The sequence below is a fragment of the Ciconia boyciana genome, chromosome 4 (assembly GCF_034638445.1).
Source record: "Ciconia boyciana chromosome 4, ASM3463844v1, whole genome shotgun sequence".
NCBI classification, from domain to species: domain Eukaryota; kingdom Metazoa; phylum Chordata; class Aves; order Ciconiiformes; family Ciconiidae; genus Ciconia; species Ciconia boyciana.
Genome location: NC_132937.1, coordinates 32,062,076 through 32,085,561, shown reverse-complemented (window position 1 = coordinate 32,085,561; position 23,486 = coordinate 32,062,076). Strand labels below are relative to the sequence as shown.

General features: G+C 39.4%; 1 protein-coding gene across 1 annotated transcript in view; it reads left to right on the top strand.

Moving 5' to 3' along the window:
• Positions 1–23,486, top strand: part of HCN1 (hyperpolarization activated cyclic nucleotide gated potassium channel 1) — a 215,744-nt gene that overhangs the window by 170,684 nt on the left and 21,574 nt on the right. The window contains exon 6 of the mRNA XM_072859097.1: positions 22,486–22,726. Coding sequence (XP_072715198.1) covers positions 22,486–22,726 — 241 coding nt within the window. The remainder of the gene's footprint in view (positions 1–22,485; positions 22,727–23,486) is intronic.

Genomic DNA, 23,486 nt, shown 5'->3' with positions numbered 1-23,486 from the left:
GAGGGGTTTACCTCTGTGCTGCCAGTTGCTCTGCTTCCATTGCTGCAACCACCCCCATAGGGTATTTGCCACCATCCATGAGTCAGTATAGAGATAGAGCACTGGCCATTTTTCTCGTTCAGCAATGTCTAAAGCCAGCTGGATGGCCTTCACCTCTGCAAACTGACTTGATTCCCCTTCTCCTTCCGCAGTTTCTGCAACTTGTCATATAGGACTCCATACAGCAGCTGTCCATCTCCAATGCTTTCCCACAATACGACAGGACCCATCAGTGAACAGGGCATATTGCTTCTCATTTTCTGGTAGTTTATTATACAGCGGGGCCTCTCTGGTAATTTATTATACAGTGGGGACTCTTCAGCACGAGTCACCTCCTCTGTTGACACTCTGAAGTTTTGGCCCTCTGGCCAGTCCATGATCACTTCCAGAATTCCTGGGCAGTCAGGGTTTCCCATTCGAGCCTGTTGTGTTATCAGTGCAACTCACTTACTCCACATAGCATCAGTTGCATGATGTGTAGAGGGGACCCTCCCTTTGAACATCCAGCCCAGCACAGGCAATCGAGGTGCCAAAAGGAGCTGTGCTTCAGTACCAACTACTTCTGAAGCAGCTCAAATTCCTTCATATGCTGCTAATATTTCTTTTTCAGTTGGAGTGTAATGGGTTCAGATCCTCTGTATCCCTGACTCCAAAGCCCTAGAGGTCGATCTCGAGTCTCTCCAGGTGCTTTTTGCCAGAGGCTCCAGGTGGGACCACGGTCCCTGGCTGCTCAGTGGTAACTAAAACATCCCTGTGTTATCAACACTGTTTCCAGCACAAATCCAAAACATAGCCCCATACTAGCTACTATAAAGAAAATTAACTCTATCCCAGCCAAAACCAGCACACCCCCCCACACACACACTCTCACACTGTAAAGAAAACCTAGCTGACTAGCTTAGAAAAAAGGCTACATCTTCAAACAGCAGTTGACATGCGAGATAAATTCTGCCTTTAATAACATTTGCAATTAACTATCTCTCTCCCTCATTTCTTGAGGTAGTAATTAGCAATTGGTAGCAATTAGCGTGTTTCCCTTACATAAATATCGTGTCTGGTTCTTCAGCAGACAGAGATACTTGTGAAGTTTTCTAAAGTTCACATTTTTTAACTTGGAGTTCTTGCCACCTGCCTGCTTGAACATAATTTGGCATCAGAAGGCCCTAGTCCCAAAAGTGGTCTTTGTAACTGTCATGACACGAAAAGGAGATGGTACAGACAAAAAGAAAAAAAACCAAAACCAATGAATACAGCTAAGAGAAATCTCTTCCAAAAGTACACCTGAATTACAAAAGTTAAAAGACATATACGTAAGCAGTTTCATCTAAGAATGGAGTGTAAGAAATGTCAAACTGGCTCAGCTCTGGCATTTGTCTAAGCCACCAGCCTTGCCAGCAGTGGCTGTAGATGGACGCCCATAGAAGAATGAGAACGGCACAAGTATGGTATTTCCCTTAATGACTCTCCTAGACTCCAACTACTTTCAGTTCAAGGGATTCTCTGAGACTGATGTGATATGTCTATTGAGTAATCCTTAATACATATCTCTTCCAATTACTTATTTACACTCCTCTTGAATCCACGTAATCTCTCTGCAACCACAGCATCCTTTGGCAAGGAGCACAGACCTGTACCCTGCTGCATGAGAAACCACCTCCTTGTCTTGGGCCTGAACCTGGCTCCTGCTGTTTTTTGGTTTTGATGGCCATTAATTCTTGTGGCAAAAGTGGTAGTACAGTCAATTTCTACCCACCCTTCACATGCCGGTTATGATTTTATAGACTTCTATGATAACATCCTTAAACTGTATTTTTTTGAAGGTAAAGAGATGTATTCTGCTTAATTCTTTCTTGCATGGAAGCCAGCTCACCCCCATGATCATCATTCTTGCCATTCTCAAAATTTTTTCTTGGCTATACTATAGCCTTTTAGAGATGAGAGCACCAGATCTGCAGCCAGCATACTGATGTAATAATAATATGAATAATTCATTTCCTAATAATTCCTAACATTAATTTGCTTTTTTAATCGCTGCTAACCATTGAGTTTACTTTTTTTAAATTATAACTGTAAAAGCTAACTCCTAAGAGGTAATGGATGCATATTTTATGTATTTGTCTCTGTGTATCACTTAACATTGCTCTCCATCAGTAATTTCCAACCTGCCCATAAGAAGTTGCTATTTAATTTCTTTTTAACAAGCTTCTTCATCTTTACAGAGTGCTGTTTCTGAAATTGAGCAGAACTGTGTGAAGTTCTTGGCCTTTGTTGTTCCCCTAGGGATAGTGAATGTAAGCACATTATGGTACCTATTACAGCCTAATGAGTCAGGTGTAAGATTCTGAAAAAGATCCTGCACAGTGCTTAGTGTTGCATCAAGAGTTGCGTTTTGTGATGGTTCTTGTAAGGGAGGTACTCTCAAACAAAATAATGGAAAGCTTCTGTTACTGGATTTATAATTTGATAATAGTAATTGTATCTAAGTGAAAACAGGACTAAAACCAGATCAGTTTGGTACATATAGACAAACTGAGTATATTTTTAGAGAAAGTATTTAGTCCTTTCAAAATCAATTTTAAAAATTATCAATTTGGTAACTTCACTGTTTTTTTCCCAGTTGTTAACCTTCTCCTTTTCCCCATTAAAACTTACTTCCTTTTGTAATATCTTTCCTTCTATTTCATATTTATCTTTAGAAATCACAAAACATTAGATTCTCATTTAGACTATACTATAAGCCTATGAGCAAAGGATGAAACATCTCCAGAGTTAATAGTATGAGGCCAAAATGTGGTGTGATTAGAGCATAGTAAGCTTCAATCCTTTTTAATAGTGTAATCATGATTTTTGGATACAGGCCATCAAACATTAAAATTATAGTAGAAAATCAAATGAGTTTATTAAAAAACAATAAGTCAATATTAAATTATTGGAGATTCCAAATATTATGCTTCCATAACAGCTTATGTCCATAAATTTAGGGTCATAAAAGACTGAGAGGTAATTGTTTCATTATAATCCACTGTGCATTTTTATATGCAGTGAATCTTGGAATGAAGCTTTAAGAGGGGAACTAGGAAAAATGCTTCAGAATTATAGATGTAGTCATACTGGAAGTCATTTAAGTATCTCTTTATATAGCTATATGGACAGAGTGAATACCTCTTTATCTAGTGCATTAAAGTTTTTTTTCACATAGACACAGATAAAACATAACTTTAGTTCATACTGTGGACTACTGAAGTCATGAATGAATTATGCAGAATATCAGTCTTGCAGAATAAATGCTGATATACCACGGCATTTTTTATTTGACAAATGCTGAAAAAAAAGTATTGGTATTTTTCAAAGATCTGTGTAAGAGATGCCTAAATAGTAGTCTAAGTATACAATCCTAAGTAAAGCCCTGAAAATGTCTTAAAAAGGACTATAATTAAGTTTTTAAAATTAAAAATAGCAATAAATGGGACATTTTAATGTTGGAAATGGGCAGACAATCACCAGGTGATTGGATTATTGTGTTTTAAGATGCTCAACCCCACTGGCTGTGTGACATGGTAACAAACTGTCTGCACACTCAGATCTGTTTCCCAGGGACCTAAGACAATGTAGTTTGATTTCCTGAACTATGGGGAGTGTGTCTGCTCCTCGATGTATGCACATATACGAATGTACATGCTGCAGTTGAGACACTGCTTTTGAATTATCAGCGACTCTCATTGCTGTTGCACATGTTCAAGAAACTTTGATCACAACCCATTCTGTGTTTGACATGCTTTGTTAGTAAATCCATCCTGAGCTGAGACATGCTTTGGCAAGTCCAAGGTCTCTCTGCTTCCAATAATACAGATAATAATACACCAGCAGTTCTCAGTAATTATGATTTTGAACAGTCTTGTTACTTCACCTATGAGATTCTTTTGTCATAATTGTTTAATAAAAATTTCAGACACGACAGTTCTTTCATGAGCTCTTCAAGTATACTAATCCAAATCAAATCCCCAAATCTTAGCACAGTAGTTTTCTTTCATAAAACGGTAAGTTGTTTGAGAAAAGTACCAGACTATTTAGGTGCAAACTAAGTGCTGTGAGAGATGTCAAACCCGTTATAGAAGAGTAAGTCAAGTCTGTGCCTGCTCCTGTCTGAACTGCTATTCAAGAATCTGAAGAGCAGAATCAGAAAGGTTTTCTTGGGCACCAGGTCCAGTATATTGAGAGAATAGCAGCTAATGCGACAGGAGTGCTGTCCTGCAGAGGAGAATTTTGCACCATTGCCTCATTCAGTCCATTCAGACCATGCTTCCAAGTGTCTGTCATGTCTCAGTTTTTAATGGAGTGAAGGATTGTTCAGCTAGCTGATACCCAGGCAGTGTTAGGGGAAGCAGATGGAAAGAGGCAGGCATTTTTTTTTTTTTTTCATGTAGCTTCTGCTGAAAGCCGGGAAAAGTTACTACATATTAGACAATGCTTACCACAGCATGTTCATACCTATTAGGTCTGACATATGCTATTGCAATCATAGATGGCATTGCTGATTTTTCGGAGGTTAAAAATAATAACAAATTACTTCAGATGACTTCTGAGTTAGTTTTCCTTATGTAAACACATTCTTTTAACACTGTGCTTGCTTTGGTTTATCTAGTGTTCTCTGTAGTAGGATTTGGAAAGTTTTGGTTTACTCAGCTAAAACCAAATGATCTTTTGCCCTTATCCCTAAATTATGAGTCCTTTACATTAAAACAGCAAAGTTAACACATGTTCCTCTGAACCCTTTAGAGAATAACTGAAGATAAATGAAAACCAAATAAATGAAAATTCTTGATGCACGGTTGGAAACTATATGGTCTGTTTTAATTCAAAATTAGAAGATGCAGGATCTGGCTACAGGAAAGCACTCTGGTACCTGCCAGCATTCTCCATTTTCCACTCGTGGGCTTCTGCAGTAAAAAGTCATGGCACTAGCATAAGGGGAGCTTATGGGAAGGGGAAGAGGGGAAGCAGAGAGGAGGATGCAGCCCTGATCCTAGTAGAAAATGTGGTGCAGACAAGACAGGGATGTACGGTATGGTCGTGCCCACATCCCTTTCCTGTAAATCTTATCCTTGGAGGTGGTGAAAATTAACATCTTTTCCTTCAGTTTTCACTGTGGAATTTAAATTCTGTATCCAGAAGCAGGCTAAAGTCTTTTGAAGCATATTTGTTTGGAATCAGTAAAGGTGCTTTGGAGGTCACGTAGTACCAAAGTTACTGTGTTGAAAGGGCACCCTGTGAAGGTGCCAGTTTCCATGAAAGTTACCACAGATAAAGATTAGCATTGTGACTTGCCACCAGCAAGAGGAGATAAATATGCCATGAACTGTCTGATGCAGAAGCAAGTGCATGTGCCTATTTTTATGCACTCGGTTGCACATTATGGTTATGGTAGTAACAGCATACAGAAGAGTACACAGCATTTCCCATGCATAAATTTGGAGTTGCCTTTTAAAAGCATGTGATCCTAAAGGCAAGACAAGGAGAACAAAAACCAACAAAGCATAAAATGTGTTCTGAATGCAGAGTTATGGACTTAATTTCCAGTTGGTACACTAGTGATTTAAGAAGGTAAATCTTGTTAAAGCTGTGGGAGATACCCAAGTTAAACTCTGCACATCATGGCAATGCTAGATCATTGTTTTGCTTTTTTCCTAGTGCCACTTGAACAAAAAAATTGTACATTATTTTGAAACCTGCACAAAACTCTGTCTAATCTGTAGTTTTGGACTGTTGCTGTTATCTAGCAAACACAATAAGCAAATACTTACAATCTTGTCTCTAAAAACTGTCTGTCAGGTAAGCCAAAGGTGATGAAATACTGATTTTTTTTCTAAAGACTTAGTACCTGAAAAATCAGGGGCCTTATCCTCAGTTGCAAAATAATCTATTGAAAGTGTAATCTCTTTTGATGAAGAGTCTTTATGTAAGAGATTAAATAGAAATGGGAATTGCAAAAAAAATTTTTTTGTTTATTCATAAGCTGTTCTTCTAATATTGCATCTTTGCTTTTCAGTGGGCTTGTCTGTGTCCTATATTAGTGCTTGAAATGACTTATAAATTGAGAGATAATGAAATATAGCACAGATATGGATGCACAAGGTGCTGAATTACACTTGTTTAAATTAAAGATAAGTGTCTAACACTGAAGAAACTTAGTGTCTGATATTTTCAGTGATTATCAACAGTCTTCCTCCCCTTGGGGCTCAACTACTGTGATACAAGACTGTTAGAGATGAGTGGAGTTACAAGCTAGTGCAAAATGTGGAATATGACACTGTGAGTACAGGTACAGACTTCCCAGTAGCTCTTGGACTGAGTTCAAGGCAATGGTTTTTATCTGTTGTCCCCACCTCTTTCATGATACCTTCAGACAGTCCTGCTCAGTGGTAGCACTTGATCCTAAGCCAGCCTCGGTAGGAACAGAGCACTGACTGGCAAGGAGTTTCCCTAAGAGGACTTTAATCTCCCAGCTTGTTCTGTGGAGTCTACGTTTGTTAATTTTCTTATGAATAAATTCATTTTTCTTTTCCCTCCTTTGTGAAAAGCGAAAACTCTGTGGTTGGTAGAGAGGATACTAATAAGGTGCCTAAAGCACATACAGTTGCAAATTTTGTGAGCTGATCATTGCACGTTTGTGCGCTCTGATCACTATAGTATATTTGAAGCAATGGATGGTGCCTTGCTATAAGGCTAAACTATTTTGTAGATAAAATAAATACTTGTGTGATTATATATATTGTAAAGAAAAGCCACATTCTTTGTAATTAACAGTTTTCATTTTAGCCTGGATTGTTTCAGCCAGTCATTAGCTAACTGCACAACTGAAAACTATTTAATATTTATTTCTGTAATCTCAGGAATGTCACTTATGTGTATTAAAAATAAGTTTATTTCATAGTGAGGAGTTTTTTCTTGTACTAAATTGAAAATCAGGAAGCAAAGATGGGTCTGCGTCTATTCAAAAAGTAAGAAAAGAGTAGAACACTTAGAATCATTTGAAAAATATACCTGATGAGAGCATTATGCTATGGGAATTGGACAACAGATTATTTGGGAAATACAGTGGCTAGTACAGGCATCCACAGTCCTTGAAACAAAAATCTAGTGACTCACTGTATCATTCATTGCTAGACATTGTATTAACACTTGGGTATTTATGAAAACACCAGTTTTCATAATCATCCAAATTTCACCAAGAGTAGAAAGTCTCCCATCAGTAGGGGTTAGAAATGAAATATTTCATGCTTTTTTAGCATCTGGCACAAAATAGATTCACTACTGAGAGGAAGAGAAATGCTGTCAATATTATGTGTGGACAGCTTAATATATAACAGACCTTGAGAGGAATTAAGAGGCAATGACATCTGTAGACCTGTTGAGCAGAACTGGAGGTGTATGTAGCTTGCTTTGTCATTCTCTAACACCAGATACGTTCTTCATAATATTGATACTTACAGCAATGGGACAAACTTAGAATGTGAGCAAGAGGTTAATACCCTTCCTGAGCCATTATTTAAAGTTCATGGCTGGCCTATTTTTAGGCCACCATGTGAGAAGATGTTTGCTGAAAATAGATACAAATCATGTGTCCTTGCAGAATATAGAACATCAGGACATTTCATTTGCAAAGAGCATAATTGGGACTGGGAGCAGAATCTTCTTTCCTCTCACCTTTTTGCTTGTAGATTATAACTTCAGTTATACAAGCACACACTTTTACATGAGTTATATTAACCTTTAATAAGGTTATATGGTTATAATTATAATAATTATAATAAGGTTATAATGTTATAAAGTTATAATAACCTTTAACCTATAATATTTAACTGAAATTAATTTGAAATATAGTTATAATGGGGCAAATTAATTAGTTAAACTTTGGGTTTTTTACATTAAAGGTACAAATATGTGCATTTGTACGCATATAGATATATCCATGTACACATATAAATATATGTGTGGGACTGCATATATATATATATATACACACATAAACAGACTTTCAGGCACATACATGCAAACACATGTGTCCAGGATGTATGTGTGACAAAAATACTGTATAATACTCTGTTGATATCTTTGCATAGTACTAAGTACATACATTGCATTTAGGTACTCCAATATGGTCTTTATGTTTCTCACTGTTACAGTATATCTCAACACATATTTCCTATGCCACCAGTCTATGTTTATAATATATTACCTTACAATGAACTGTAATGACAAGGATTTTAAGGGCTCTCATATGTTATAAAATCAACATAGATAAATTTATTCATAAAAGTAGAGATTAAGATGTAGTCTTAAGATCATCTGAAAATCTTTCTGAATAAATTATAGGAACATATTTCTTATGGAAATAATCCTCAGCCTATATTTAATTCATAAAGTGAGTAATGTACTTATACTTAAATGCTATTGATGGTTAAATAAATGTAAAACTTTGGGCAAGCAGATGAACTGAAATTGTTTTGAAAAAGAATATTTAACTGATGTAAAGAACATGGCAGTGCCTATGCACCTGCATCCTGCGGCTGCCAGGTCTCATGCACAGATGCTAATGGCAGTTCCTGAGTGCCCTGCTGTCCTCAGGGCCCCTTGCTTTTAGTGCATGTCTAGTCCTGGAAAGAAAGCACAAGCACAAATATTTAAGGCCTTAGTGATTGCATGCAGAGAGCAAGCACAGCATAATTACTAAATGTAGATGACTGAAGGCTACACATATCTCCCCTGGTTTATTGTTTATTATTTACATAGCCACTTCCTCTCCATGCTCCCTAGAACAAAAATTTTCAGGATGTACAAATGCTGATGATGTCCCATGCATCCTTGATCTTTCAAGTCTTGACCATGATTTGGCTCCTAGTTGTAATGTGGCTCTTTCTTTGTTACTCTGATACCATGCACTCCCTTTTATCTTGTTTACATTATACACTAATGGGTCAAATACTGGCCTAAAATTCCTTCAAGTTGTATTCCCTAAAGACCTTATTTTTTTAACTTCTGATTTAGAGTATTTCACTATGGTATCTGTTCTACAGCTGATGATATCCCCAAATTAAATATCTTTTTTTCAGGGCCAATTTGCCATCCCAAGATCTGCCATTATGAAGCATGTCTGCCTACTGGATGTTTAAAGTCTGATGCATTATTTTTACTCCAGCTGTTATTACTAATTCACATTGACTAGTCTACTTCTGCCAGTTTGCCTTCTCTTTCCTCCACATGATCTGCTATCGAGGCTGTTCTTGCTGTCACCATGCCTACTTGCACTCCTCAGAATTTCTTCCACTCTTTACACCTCCCGTGCCATTTATGCATCTCTTTCCCCTGCAGCTACCAATATTAGTCAAAGTGGCACTCTCAAGCAAATTCTGTCTTTGGGGCTGTCTGGCTGTCACTCTACTAAGTTATTCCCAGAGACTTCATCTTCATTTTTACCATCTGATGATATATCTTCTGGAGTCAGCTCTCCACGTCTCACTCTTTCATTTGTAACTGAGCAGCATCCTCATGTTTCACTGTAAAACTGGGCTCCAGAATCTGCACTTTCAGTATTTTTCTACGTCTACATGCTTGCACTCCAGTGCAGCGGCCTGAATGTGGGACATGAGTTCCTTACACTCGTGTCACAAGTTGCTACTCACAACATAACATCACTGAGCCCTTGCGCCTGATCCTACTCTAGTACCCTTTTGAGTAGTTTCCTTTAGAAGGCAAATTCAAATGGTCTCATAATTAGCTTGTCCCAGTTCACATAACAAAGCAGTGACAACGGCTGATTGAGAATTAGAAAGGGATTGTGCATCCTCCTTATCTTTCTTTTTATATCCTTCTATTATATATAGATGTGTACATATATAGCTGACATTGTAAATATTCTAATACACACACAGAGGCATTCGGGGTTCTGTCACACATTTGTCTAAGAAATCTAAATAAATCTTCTCATTGTTTATAAATGCTTTTTTTCGCCACTTTAAGATGTGGATTATACATAATGTAGCAATGTTTAGAATTTGTGTGTTAGATAAAGTTAGGAGTTTGCTGTTTCTCCCATATCGCAGTATAGAGTAGGCCTTCATTGAATAGTTACAAATCAAATTAGATGCAAACAGATATGTAATTAAAAACTCTAAACATAATTTCAGTGTGGATATTTCAAGCTCAGCTAACTGGGATCTGTCCAGTATAATCAGTAAGATTTAATTTAAGCCACTTAATAATTTTATAGAGAGAGGCTTTGAGCCAATGGGCTTTTAATTAATAATACGAAGTAAGTGTTAACCTAGCAATTAACAAGATAACAGTATTTCTGATCCAGAGCTCTTGGAGAGCTTTAAAATAACTCAGTGAACAAAAGGCCACCACTGATTTTTAAATAACTGTTTTCCTGGTGGTTGTTGTTACTGTGTCAGCTAAACCATATACATAGGGTGTATATAAAGCACATTCTCTTGAGAACTACCTCCTTGCTGACTCAATTGTTTTGGCTATTTGGGTTGCAGTACACAGGGGATGGGAGATGAGAGGAGGGGACAAAGAGGGAGGGATGGAATGGCAGAAGGAATTTCTTGCCTGTTGCAGAGCTCACAATAAACTGTCTGTGGAAGCATTCCTAGCTTCAATTTCTCATCTTGATCAAACAAGTACAAATCAGAAATAAGGCAACACAAAAGTTTATATCCAAGCCATAGCTTTCTATTTCTAAGGCATGTCAATTTTTTCCTGCCACCTAGTTCTTTGCTTCAGTACTTTGTTTTAGCCCCCATTCAGTCCCCTGCTAGCTTCAAACACAGATTTTCCTCCCTGCCTTCATCCACAAGTTATAGCCTTCCCTTTTTTCAGTGAGACAAACTATTGTTCAGGCATCACATGCTGTTCTGCATTCTGACTGACATATTTTACACAACAAAGCACCCAAATGAATAAATTTTACCTAATAAGTCACACAAATGTAAGTGTAACTCAGGCTGCCTTTGTGAAACTCCACTGTCTCTTCCTCTTTTTCTTACTCTCATGTACAACTACTCTTCCTTTGCAATCAGGTGAATCAAGTGCTGTCCTGAGAACAGCAGCACTCTTTCCTGCGCTATTCTAAAAGAAAACCATTTTTTTCTGGCAATCAGGTGAAATCTCACTGACTTTGGTGAATATAAGAAGTACTCTTCATTCAGAAGAGCTATAAGTAGCATTTGAGCTTTTTTTTTTTTTTAAGGATATAGTAGAAAAAAATAGTAGCTGCCACACAGATCACATACAAGGTCAACCACAGATTGATTGGTGTTAGCAAGTGGTATCACTGGAGTTTCAGTACAAATGCACAAGAATGAATATCGTTTCCTGAATCATCAGATTACCAGATAGAGGAAGTGACTGGAAGCTCCAAAGACAGTGGAAAAGCAATGCTACAGTAGATATTAACCTGTGACTAAGCAGACTAGACAAAGTTTTGTAGTGATTAGCAAAACCAACTTTCTCCTGTTCCTTAATCACTGTTTTAGAAAAACATGAGTTGTGCTTCATTCATTTGTACAACAAACATGATGACTAATTCACGCCACTCTTCTGTGTACTAACACAGGTTTCTGATATGGGTACCAGTAGAATATGGATACCAATAGGGTTTTGTAAACTTCACATCTCTTAGTATTCACCTTTCTGCCACAATTTGACAATACATGTGTTTAAATGTGTAGTCTCATTGGCATAATGGGACAACTTCGATATTTAAAATGCCTTACTAAACCAAGACTTCAGTCTTAAGTGCCACCTGCCCAAGATAGTATTTAGTAATAGAATCGTAGAATCATAGAATCATAGAATGATTTGGGTTGGAAGGGACCTTAAAGATCATCTAGTTCCAACCCCCCTGCCGTGGGCAGAGATACCTTCCACTAGATCAGGTTGCTCAAAGCCCCATCCAACCTGGCCTTGAACACTTCCAGGGAGGGGGCATCCACAACTTCTCCGGGCAACCTGTTCCAGTGTCTCATCACCCTCACAGTAAAGAATTTCTTCCTAATATCTAATCTAAATCTACCCTCTATAATACGCTAGTATTAGTGAGCATAACACACACACAAATGGGAATAAAGATATTTGGTTACTCGGGGACAGAAAACTGAAATAGTGATTGTTAAATACATTTGCAAATTGCAGTTTATTTATTCAGTTAATAAAAGGGAACAGTCTCTATAGCAACTGCTGTACTGTACAGCACTAATTTCATATTACCTTCTGTAATAAACTGTGAGTGGTTTTTAACTAAAAGCATTCAGGAAATTTGTTCAGCAGTACAGTTCAGAAGGGAAAACCTACAAGAAACAGAGGTTGGTCAACTGTCCCAAACTTTAAGTACTTATCTGAGTTATCAGGACTTCTCAGGCTTTTGAAATTAGACTGGCTATCTCACAATTACAGACTGCCTTAAAACATTGCCTGTATCTCTGTTCTCATTTTGATGCATTTCATCCTTTTCCCAGCTGGAAACCAAACTTAAGAGGCATAGAACATTTCAGAACATTAAAGAAGATTAAAGCTAAATTCCCTTAAAAAAATAGCCCAGTTTAGGCATGGATGGACAGTTGGGTGAATGAAAGTGTGAATAGATAGTGCCTATTTTATTTCTTTCCTTCTTTCTTTTGTTCTTGTTTAATCTTCTAAATATAATAGAAGATCCAGAGAAAAGAAGCATGAGATGCACAGAACTGCTCTCCCTTAAGCTCCATTAAATCAATTAACAAGCTGGGAAAAAGATGGATATCCTTCATCAGAATTACTTTATTGGAGGTTTGGTTGAACCATATATCCTCAAAAGGATTATCCTGTCTGCCTTTGAATTTAATGCAATAATAATTCTGAAGCATAAAAATGTATATAAGGAGTTGAATAGAAAATTCTAATCAAGTAGGGAATGATAGCAAAGTATGCGGAAGGCCAACATTTAATCAATGAAGCCAAGAAAATATAATTGGTCAAATCTATATCCCTTCTGCTTCCAAATGCATAAAAAAGATTGCTTTCTCTTAGGAGACAGGAACACTAGCTACCATATGCTCTCTTTAAGGCTGACTTGTCTTAGACTAAGTTGAACAGAGCTAGACAGAAAAAAAACCCCCGCTTCAACTCAGTCCTGCTAGAATCCAAGCAGGAGATTTCATTCACCATTTGGGTGCAAAGCATTTTTATTCCTCCCTTCCTTTTGCCTGCTTAAGCTTATCTCACAGCTAGCTGGAAAATTTTCTGCATGCTGGAGGCCTTGGGGACCTGAGGGTTTTGAAAGTGTAAATACACAGGCCGGCCGCTGGTTTTCAAGGCAACTGAGATCACGTGGACTGTCTTTGCCTTAGAGATCAGAATTTTTTCAGGTTTTGTGCTTTGTAAGTAAGTCAAACAGGTAGGTTACCTCAGATCAGAGCATTCTTGGGCTTTAAAATATATAGCCGGAGGGGCTAGACAGTGAGGTTTTCTAAAACACACACACATGCAATATCCAACTATGTTAACAGAATGGCAAAATATCAAAGTTCTGATGAAAAGAGAATTGTGTTTCCCAATGTAGCTCTAGACATAAATGATGGTATCCAAGAGTTACCCTATTTGTAAGTAAAATTTAAGCAGGGTCTCTGTGTTGAAATTGATCAATGTAACTGAAAAATGGAAAATCATGAAAATCCCATTCAAAGAGAAGCATGTACATAGTCATTATTACTCATATCAAAGCCTCTGAGCACAATTTATTTTTAACTGATACACTCTGTATAGATGATTAAACAGAATGTGTCAAAGCAATTTGAACAATTTCAGGTGCACCAGAAATGAAGAATATTGCATCCTGTTGCCACATGTAGATTTTCTGGCATTAAACAAGTTGTGAGCTGATTATGTAGTCATTCCCTCAGTGAGGTACTAATCCTAGTCCTCCAGATTGCCTGCTGTCATAAAACCTATGAGAACTTAATATCAGTGAGATGCCTCCTTTTTGCCAAAGTTGACTGTAATTGAACAATGGGTTAAAAAATTACAGGATATCATGAACACATTCAGAATATAACTCCTTAAAACCAGTTTAAATATATTTAACCTGCTCATGCAGCCCCAAATCCCTAAATATCATGCTTTTTCCTATAGTTCTCTCTTAATCACTTGCTCAGTAATTTTTCTTCTGTGAGTTATTTCTAAGAGAAAAAATAGCTTTCTCAATAAAGTGATTTCTTCCTTTCAATGGCCAGGAAATTAAGACTGATTTAGTTTCTCATCCTTTGAAAGCAGAGTGTAAAGGAGGGACACTCAGAAAAAGAAATATGCATTGTTAAAGTTATGCACTAGGTTTTTACAATAGTGTGTAGAAGTGACCTAGTGAAACTAAGCAATTCTTCAATGTAGCCATAAACAGGCTTTGGTGGCCTACACATAAGAAGGACGTAGTTTGTAGATGGAAGTAGTACCTTTTATATGCTCAACTTCAATAGTGGGAAAAAGCAAAGAACCTTTCAAGCATACATATCTTTCAAGAACTTTGTCTGCTTTTTTCTAGCAACAGCTTTTTCCAGTCAGTCTAACTAAAAGGACTACCTCTATCTAAAAATATTATCCTGGAGAAAAGGTCCTAAAAACTCTTATAGATGCCATCATAGAAGTAGCACACTGTGGGTCATGGTCGTGCCTCTGTCACAGCTAGGACAGCCTTGCAGCTGCCTCTGTAAATGTGACATCTTGAGATGCATTGGAGCAGTCATCCAGAAATATTGAACCCATGCAAAATTATAATACCTGATGCTTTAACATCGGTTTGAAAAAGTAGCCAGGAAGGCCAAGATGAGTAACAAAACCAGTACACTATAAAGGAGCAGCAGCCAGTGTAACTACCTAAGCAATCTCTTATATAAAGTAGACCGTTGCACCTCTGACTTAGTTCTTGTGTAACAGAGATCAACACTTGAACTAGATCAACACTTGCTCCGTGTAGGTCTGAATCACTCTTGCCCTTCAACCACTTCAGCTATATAATACACTCCTAATCCTTTCCTAAAGCTTCACTTGGTATTTTCTTGGTGTAGAGGTGACACAAAATCATTATTATTTCTTCTAATTAAGATATCATATTAGGCAGCATAATCTGGTTCCAGTCTGGCTCCAAAGAATTAACTCAAAGAAAATATGAGTGAAAGATTTTTCTTTGCACAAATGTCAACTTTTAATTTGTCAGTTTGTTCTTTTGCTACCTTTGTTTTAAAATACAGAACTATTTCTCCTAGTACTTTCTGAGTTACATAAAACAACAGGAAACACATTCACAATCTTTACTGTTTCTTTCTCCCCGAGATGATATTTAAAGTAATACACAAGAATCTGAAATTGCAGCGCTGCCTGTGATTAAGACTCAGGGAAATGTATTTTATTGCTCTGAATGATCTCATATTTAAATAAAAGAACACTTTAAAGAAAAACAAAGCAGATTTCTTTCTCTCTCAGTAATTTTCCACCTTCTAATGTCTTAAATAAGGAAAGTTTGTACTTTAGCATAAACTTTCACGGAAAACTAATCAACAGAATGAGTGCATTACTAGGATATAACAGCTGAAATTACCACATGTATTGGGTTTACATGGCAAGGTTTTGGTAGTGGGGGGCTACAGGGGTGGCTTCTGTGAGAAGATGCCAGAAGCTTCCCCCATGTCCGACAGAGCCAGTGCCAGCTGGCTCCAAGATGGACCCGCCGCTGGCCAAAGCTGAGCCAATCAGCGATGGTAGTAGCACCTTTGTGATAACATACTTAAGAAGGGGGGAAAAAACTGCTGTGGAACAGCAGCCCGAAGAGAGGAGTGAGAATATGTGAGAGAACCAACTCTGCAGACACCAAGGTCAGTGAAGAAGGAGGGGGAGGAGGTGCTCCAGGCACCGGAGCAGAGATTCCCCTGCAGCCTGTGGTGAAGACCATGATGAAGCAGGCCATGGAGGTCTTGCCCCTGCAGCCCATGGAGGTCTGTGGTGGAGCAGATATCCACCCTGCAGCCTGTGGAGGACCCCACACCGGAGCAGGTGGATGTGCCCGAAGGAGGCTGTGACCTCATGGAGAGCCCACACTGGAGCAGGCTCGTGGCAGGACCTGTGACCCCATGGGGGACCCACGCTGGAGCAGTCTGTTCCTGAAGGACTGCACCCCATAGAAAGGACCCATGCTGGAGCAGCTGGTGAAGAACTGCAGCCCATGGGAAGGACCCATGTTGGAGAAGTTCATGGTGGACTGTCTCCCATGGGAGGAACCCCACATTAGAGCAGGGGAAGAGTGTGAGGAGGAAGGAGCGGCAGAGACAATGTGTGATGAACTGACCGCAACCCCCATTCCCTGTCCCCCTGCACTGCTTGGGGGGAGGAGGTAGAGAAATTGGGAGTGAAGTTGAGCTTGGGAAGAAGGGAGGGGTGGGGGGAAGGTGTTTTAAGATTTGTTCTTATTTCTCATTATCCTACTCTGGTGTTAACTGGCAATAAATTAAATTAATTTCCCCAAGTCGAGTCTGTTTTGCCCGTGATGGTAATTGCTGAGTGATCTCCCTGTCCTTATCTTGGCCCATGAGCCTTTCGTTCTATTTTTCTCTCCCCTGTCCAGCTGAGGAGGGGGAGTAATAGAGCAGCTTTGGTGGGCACCTGGAGTCCAGCCAAGGTCAACCCACCACACCACAGCAGGATGGTTTTGTTGGTACCTTCATTAGGCAACTCAGGCTGAGCAGGTAAGGTGTGTGTGTATACATGGGTATATCCAGATATAGATTATATATTGAGAGAGAAAGGCGGGCAGAAGGTGAAGCCATAAGAGGACATGAGGTTCCAACGGTGAAAATCCTGCAACAAAGGTGTGTCTTGTTGGCATTCCCAAGATGAGATGAATTCCTTTCTGTTTGGGCTGGACTGGCTGTGCACAGAGGAGTCATGCAGTTCCGAATTCTCTCCTCTGTCTATATCATGCTTTCCTATGATGCTATTAAGATACGTTACTGATCACTTGTCTTTTTTTTCCAATTTCCTTTTTGTTTACTTCATCTACCCCACTTCTCAGCTTTCACTCCAGACACCTTTTCTCCAGGTTCTGTGCTCCCGTGCTCTCACTTTTTCAGGATTTTCAGTTTCTCAATCTGTTTTTAAGGTCAACCTTCCTGTCTTCTTTTTTCCCTTTCTTCTAGTTCCTTTGTGTTTCTTCTTTTTGTTTTCCTCCCATTCTCTTTCTTAATACTCCACCTAGGTCTATTTTTCTCTTTCTTCCTGATCGTGACTGGAGTTGAACTTTTCTCTCTCCCAGCCTTTTCTGTGCTTCCCCACCACTATATAATTTCCAGTCAATTTTTGCTTTATTTAGTAATTTCCTTTCTCTGCCTCCTGGACATGCAAGACAGAGTTATTCACTTTCAGAAACAGAAAACAAGCAGCAAGTCTACTGAAAAGTCCCTGAGCAAGGCAAGACAAGTAATAGTTATTGCCAGCTTTCCAGCATCAGCCGAGACTGCAGTAAGGCAGTCTCATACGGAGCTGAGAATGTAGTCTGGGACTCCCCGCGTGATGCCACCATACTGCGAGCAGTGGGAGCAGAGAATAACTTTCCTTTGGGAGGGAGGTGGTGGCTGAAGCTTTACTGAGAAATGGAGTATATAGATGAGAAGGAAAACAGGCTTTTCCTCATCCTTTAGAAAGACAGTCAGCTGGAATCTCTTTTTAATATTTATTCTCTCATACAGAATGTACCAGGGTAGCCTGGGATTACTCCTCTTAATGACTCAGCAGGATTCACAGAATCACATAATTGTATAGGTTGGAAAAGACCTTTAAGATCATCGAGTCCAACCATAAACCTAACACTACCAAGACCACCACTATACCATGTCCATAAGCACCTCATCCAAATGTCTTTTAAATACCTCCAGGGATGGCGACTCAACCACTTCCCTGGGCAGCCTGTTCCAATGCTTGATAACCCTTTCAGTGAAGTAAAATTTCCTAATATCCAGTCTAAACTTCCCTGGCACAACTTGAGGCCATTTCCTCTCGTCCTATGGCTTGTTACCTGGGAGAAGAGACCGACCCCCACCTCTCTACAGCCTCCTTTCAGGTAGTTGTAGAGAGCAATGAGGTCTCCCCTCAGCCTCCTTTTCTCCAGGCTAAACAAGCCCAGTTCCCTCAGCCACACCTCATAAGACTTGTGCTCTAGACCCTTCACCAGCTTCGTTGCCCTTCTCTGGACACGCTCCAGCACCTCAATGTCTCTCTTGGAGTGAGGGGCCCAAAACTGAACACAGTATTTGAGGTGCAGTCTCACTAGTGCCGAGTACAGGGGCACAATCACTTCCCTAGTCCTGCTGGCCACAGTATTTCTCATACGAGCCAGGGTGCCATTGGCTTTCTTGGCCACCTGGGCACACTGCTGGCTCATATTCAGGCAGCTGTCAACCAACACCCCCAGGTCCTTTTCTGCCAGGCAGCTTTCCAGCCACTCTTCCCCAAGCCTGTAGCATTGCATGGGGTTGTTATGACCCAAGTGCAGGACCTTGCACTTAGCCTTGTTGAACCCCATACAATTGGCCCCAGCCCATTGATCCAGCCTGTCCAGATCCCTCTGCAGAGCCTTCCTCCCCTCAAGCAGATCAACACACCCACACAACTTGGTGTCGTCTGCAAACTTCCTGAGGGTGCACTCGATCCCTTCGTCCAGATCATTGATAAAGATATTAAACAGGACTGGCCCCAACACAGAGCCCTGGGGGACACCACTTGTGACCGGCCGCCAACTGGAGTAAACTCCATTCACCACCACTCTTTGGGCCCGGCCATCCAGCCAGTTCTTTACCTGGCGAAGAGTACACCCGTCCAAGCCATGAGCAGCCAGTTTCTCCTCGAGAATGCTGTGGGAAACGGTGTGTCAAAGGCTTTACTGAATTCTAGATAGACAACATCCACAGCCTTTCCCTCATCCATTAGGCGGGCCACCTTGTCATAGAAGGAGATCAGGTTGGTCAAGCAGGACCTGCCTTTCCTAAACCCATGCTGGCTGGGCTTGATCCCTTGGTTATCCTCTACATGCCATGTGATGGCACTCAGGATGATCTGCTCCATCAGTTTTCCCTGGTACCGAGGTCAGGCTGACAGGCCTGTAGTTCCCCGGGTCCTCCTTCCGGCCCTTCTTGTAGATGTGCGTCACATTTGCTACTCTCCAGTCAACTGGGACCTCCCCAGTTAGCCAGGACTGCTGGTAAATGATGGAAAGGGGCTTGGTGAGCACTTCTGACAGTTCCTTCAGTACTCTCGGGTGGATCTCATCAGGCCCCATAGACTTGGGAATGTCTAAGTGGTGTAGCAGGTCACTAACCATTTCCCCCTGGATTATGGGGGCTCCATTCTGGTCCCTGTCCCTATCTTCCAACTCAGGGGGCTGGGTACCCAGAGAACAATTGGCCCTACTATTAAAGACTGAGGCAAAGAAGGCATTAAGTACCTCAGCCTTTTCCTCATCCTTAGTCACTGTGTTCCCTCCCCTGTCTAATAGAGGCTGGAGATTCTCCTTAGCTCTCCTTTTGCTGCTAATGTATTTGAAGAAGTATTTTTTATTGTCTTTTACAGCAGTAGCCAGATTGAGCTCTAGCTTGGCTTTGGCCCTTCTAATTTTCTCCCTGCACAACCTCGCTACACCTTTGTAGTCCTCTTGACTTGCCTGCCCCTTCTTAGAAAAAAGGATTTGCTGATCTTGAATGCCAGTGACACTTATCTGGTATTTCACACCTTGCAGTGCTGTTGCTTGAGATAATTTTTGGATTCAAGCAAACAGCACCACATCTTGCATCAAATTTTCCATGTGTTTTTACAAGCAAGACAAGTTTGTGGGTTTTTTTTTTTTAAGCTCTGATTCTGATGTCATGTGCATAGATAATATTGTCCCATAGTGTTGCACCAGTAGCATCCATGTCTTTGCTTGTGCTGGGTGGGAGTCATAGCCAGACTGCTCTTCCTTTCTATAAGTAGGAAGCTCCCAGTCATTACAAATCTCAGTGCTCTTTTCCTCCCATCTTTTCTGGTTTCCATTCCTGCCATGTATTCCTGTACATTTCAAGTTTCATGCAACCATGAAGAAGTCTGCTCTTGGTCTCAGATCTGTGTCCTCCTGTCTTAATGTAGCCCATTTTTGCTTACCCATGGAGTCCATACATGATGCAGTGTTTCAGGCATGCCAAAATACTGATAAGAAGGGGAAATATGGCAATCAGAGAGGGTGAGGTAGAGTGAGGCAGTACAGTGAAAAGTGATGGAAGGGGAGTGTTGTTCTATTTCCATCGCTTATAAATAATTCTCAGATAAAATGTTCTTGGTGGAATCATATCCCAACTGAATTCAATTGGAGTTTAGTGTTTGACTTCAAAGATGCAGCATCTTATTCTTCATTCACTCTATGTTTAACCCAATAATTCTGGAATTAAATGTGCATTGAATTATAATTACATAAAATTATATATTTTTTACATCTCCCTGGCTCATTCCAGAGGAAAAAAAGAGGAGGGGGAAAAAGGCTTATATAGTGTTTATCTAAGTACATAGATCTGATGCTGTTGAGACCAGGGTTAAAGAGAATCACTGTACTGCTTGTTGTTAACAATCAATGTTCTTTTCTGCGTAGAGACAGTTGTATTTCCACCTTGCCTTTACGAAATGACACTTTCTTGTGGGACTGTCAGAAGATATCATAAGTCTATCCTAGGAGTAGCACTAGGAAGTAATTTTGCCCTGTTTTTTCTTTCTTTAATGGAAAATAAGACATTGCTGGAGATAACAGCTTTCTGCTTCCCAGGTGCCTGGTGAGACATTTTGTTTCACATTCTTTTTCCAAGTTCCTCTGGATTTATTTTGAAAGGATGTAATGTCTCTGGGAAAGGCAGTTGTTTCTTCACTCTTAGATTGTGCCCATGCTTCTTAATTGCCTCAGGAAGCCAATGGCTTCCCTGCAAAGGGAGATTCCCACCTCCTTCCTAGATGCGAGGGGACTGATTTGAAGAACCCATTATGGTTTTGTTGCTTATACTGTGGAATTAGTTGAAATTCCCCATCATGTCTACAAGCAGGACATGATGGGAAATGGTGGGGGTGGGAGGAGAAGAAAGGAATTTGTCTGAACTGTGGACAAGTATATCTGAGCTTGCTGCCCAGAGAGCTGGCTGCATGCGATATATGAGATATATAACTTTGTGATGACAGATGCATAGGAGATTGAAAAAGCAACTTCCAGCAGGAGTGCAATAAGCCGCAGTCAAGGGGGTGAGAGCACTGGTAGGTGGGATTTCTCCTTTACATCAATCACAAAGCCTTGGCTTAGTGGCAGAAATGCTAGGGATACTCCACTGGCAATGAAATTATATTTAGTTTTCCGAATAAGTTAGGTGGCTGCTGGTTGTATTTTTCTTTTATTTGCTCTGTGTGCATTTATATACAGATGATCGTATATGCTCTTTCTGTCATGTTTGGGTTGCTAACTCAGTAGATGTTGCCTGCCTGAGCCCCTCTTCATGTCTAATACTGATTAGTCCCAGTTCTTCAATACACTGTTAAATCTGTATGACAACTGACCATGTTAATTTTCCTAAGACAAAGTAAGGTCTGCAAGAATGAGCTTGAAACTCTTTCAGAAATTGTTCATTTTTTTATTTAAAGCAAGTAGGACATTTATAGCTTTTTGGTACTAATACTTTCATGTAGATGTGCTCATAGTTGGCTCTGTAAATGTAAATATTCTTGGTGGGAGATGCCCGTAAGGCCTGTAGCAGTCTTAGGAAAATAGTAGTGCTTCCTGCATATAAAGGTCTACTGTATATGCATTTCTCTGAAGGGCAGGGATGTATGCCTCTATGTTTATAAAATAAATTAAATTCTGGGAAGGAAATTTTCCTGTTGATTTCCACTAGCCCTGCAGCTAACTGCAATGTACGTTTCTATTACCACTGGAGTTGTTCTGATCAGAAAGATGTTACTGGCGTCATATTTGAAAACACAGGGCTTGCATAACTTTATCACTTAATACAGTTATTGCAGCAGCTAATCTCATTGTCAGGCAGTGTAATTCCTATTTAATTTTTATCTTTCTGTTATATTTTTCCCCTTAAAATCCAAGGGGAATAATAAATAACATGAAAATCACCTGAAGAAGACAACCTTTGACCTCAGTAATACAAATCAGTATTGCACTCGTTTCAATCACTTCAGTAGAAACAGATGAAAATGTAATGAAAAGATTAAAAAATTAGGCACAGAAAGAAACACAAAAAAGTCCAATAAGAGCATAAAGAACTTATTTGTGAAGAAAGCAGAAAGTCTTTTCTCAATGCTCATCATAATGTATATATTTGCTGATCATTATTATCATTATGTTTCCTTCCCATTTAGGAGATTGTCAACTTCAATTGTCGGAAGCTGGTTGCTACAATGCCTCTTTTTGCTAATGCAGATCCAAATTTTGTGACTGCCATGCTAAGCAAACTGCGATTTGAGGTGTTCCAACCTGGTGATTATATTATCCGAGAAGGGGCTGTGGGTAAAAAGATGTATTTCATTCAGCATGGTGTTGCTGGTGTCATCACCAAATCCAACAAGGAGCTGAAGCTGACAGATGGCTCTTACTTCGGAGGTGAGTAGGAAAAAATTAATTATAATATTGGAGTGAATGCACTAGAATAAAACATGTTTGGATATCAGACACACAGAGACATCAGAATAAGTCTACTGCGTGTCGTTTGCCTAGACAATTCCAACTGCAGTGAAGAGTGCACAAAATATTTCTGAATAAGACATTCAGATTCTGCTTACTGTTGCAAGGATATCTATTGAAGATACAGAATGACCTTCCTGAATTTGCAAGTTATTTTTAATTGAGCACTGTTATTTAACAGACAGTATTTCAATTAAAATATAATAATTTGCATAGTAATTTATAGCTTTTTAAAGGTAAATTAAACAGGATTCATCTTCGTTGAAAAGGGATACAAATTTTGTCATAAATGTAAAGTACTTCTAAAAGGTAAAAATCACTGTAAGAATTACAAAATTAGACAGTGGATAAAAGACCATTGTTTATATGGGATATTTTGGTATTCTTCATGACTATTTCAGGCTGTTATTAGTGCTTTTTTACTGAATTTTAGAACACAGCAATGTTTATCCTTCCAGTAGATACTATAAGAAACTGGACTCCCTATTTGACTAGATAGCTCTCTAACAGATGTAAATTAACAAAAACCGGACATGAATTTTAATCCAAATTAAATTCATCTGGTAATCCCAATGAAAAATAGGTTTTTATTTACATGAAGGCATCTGGATTTTTATATTTGGATGAAAGCAATCTCTTTTTTACATATAATAATTGACCGGTATGAAAATGTTGTTCC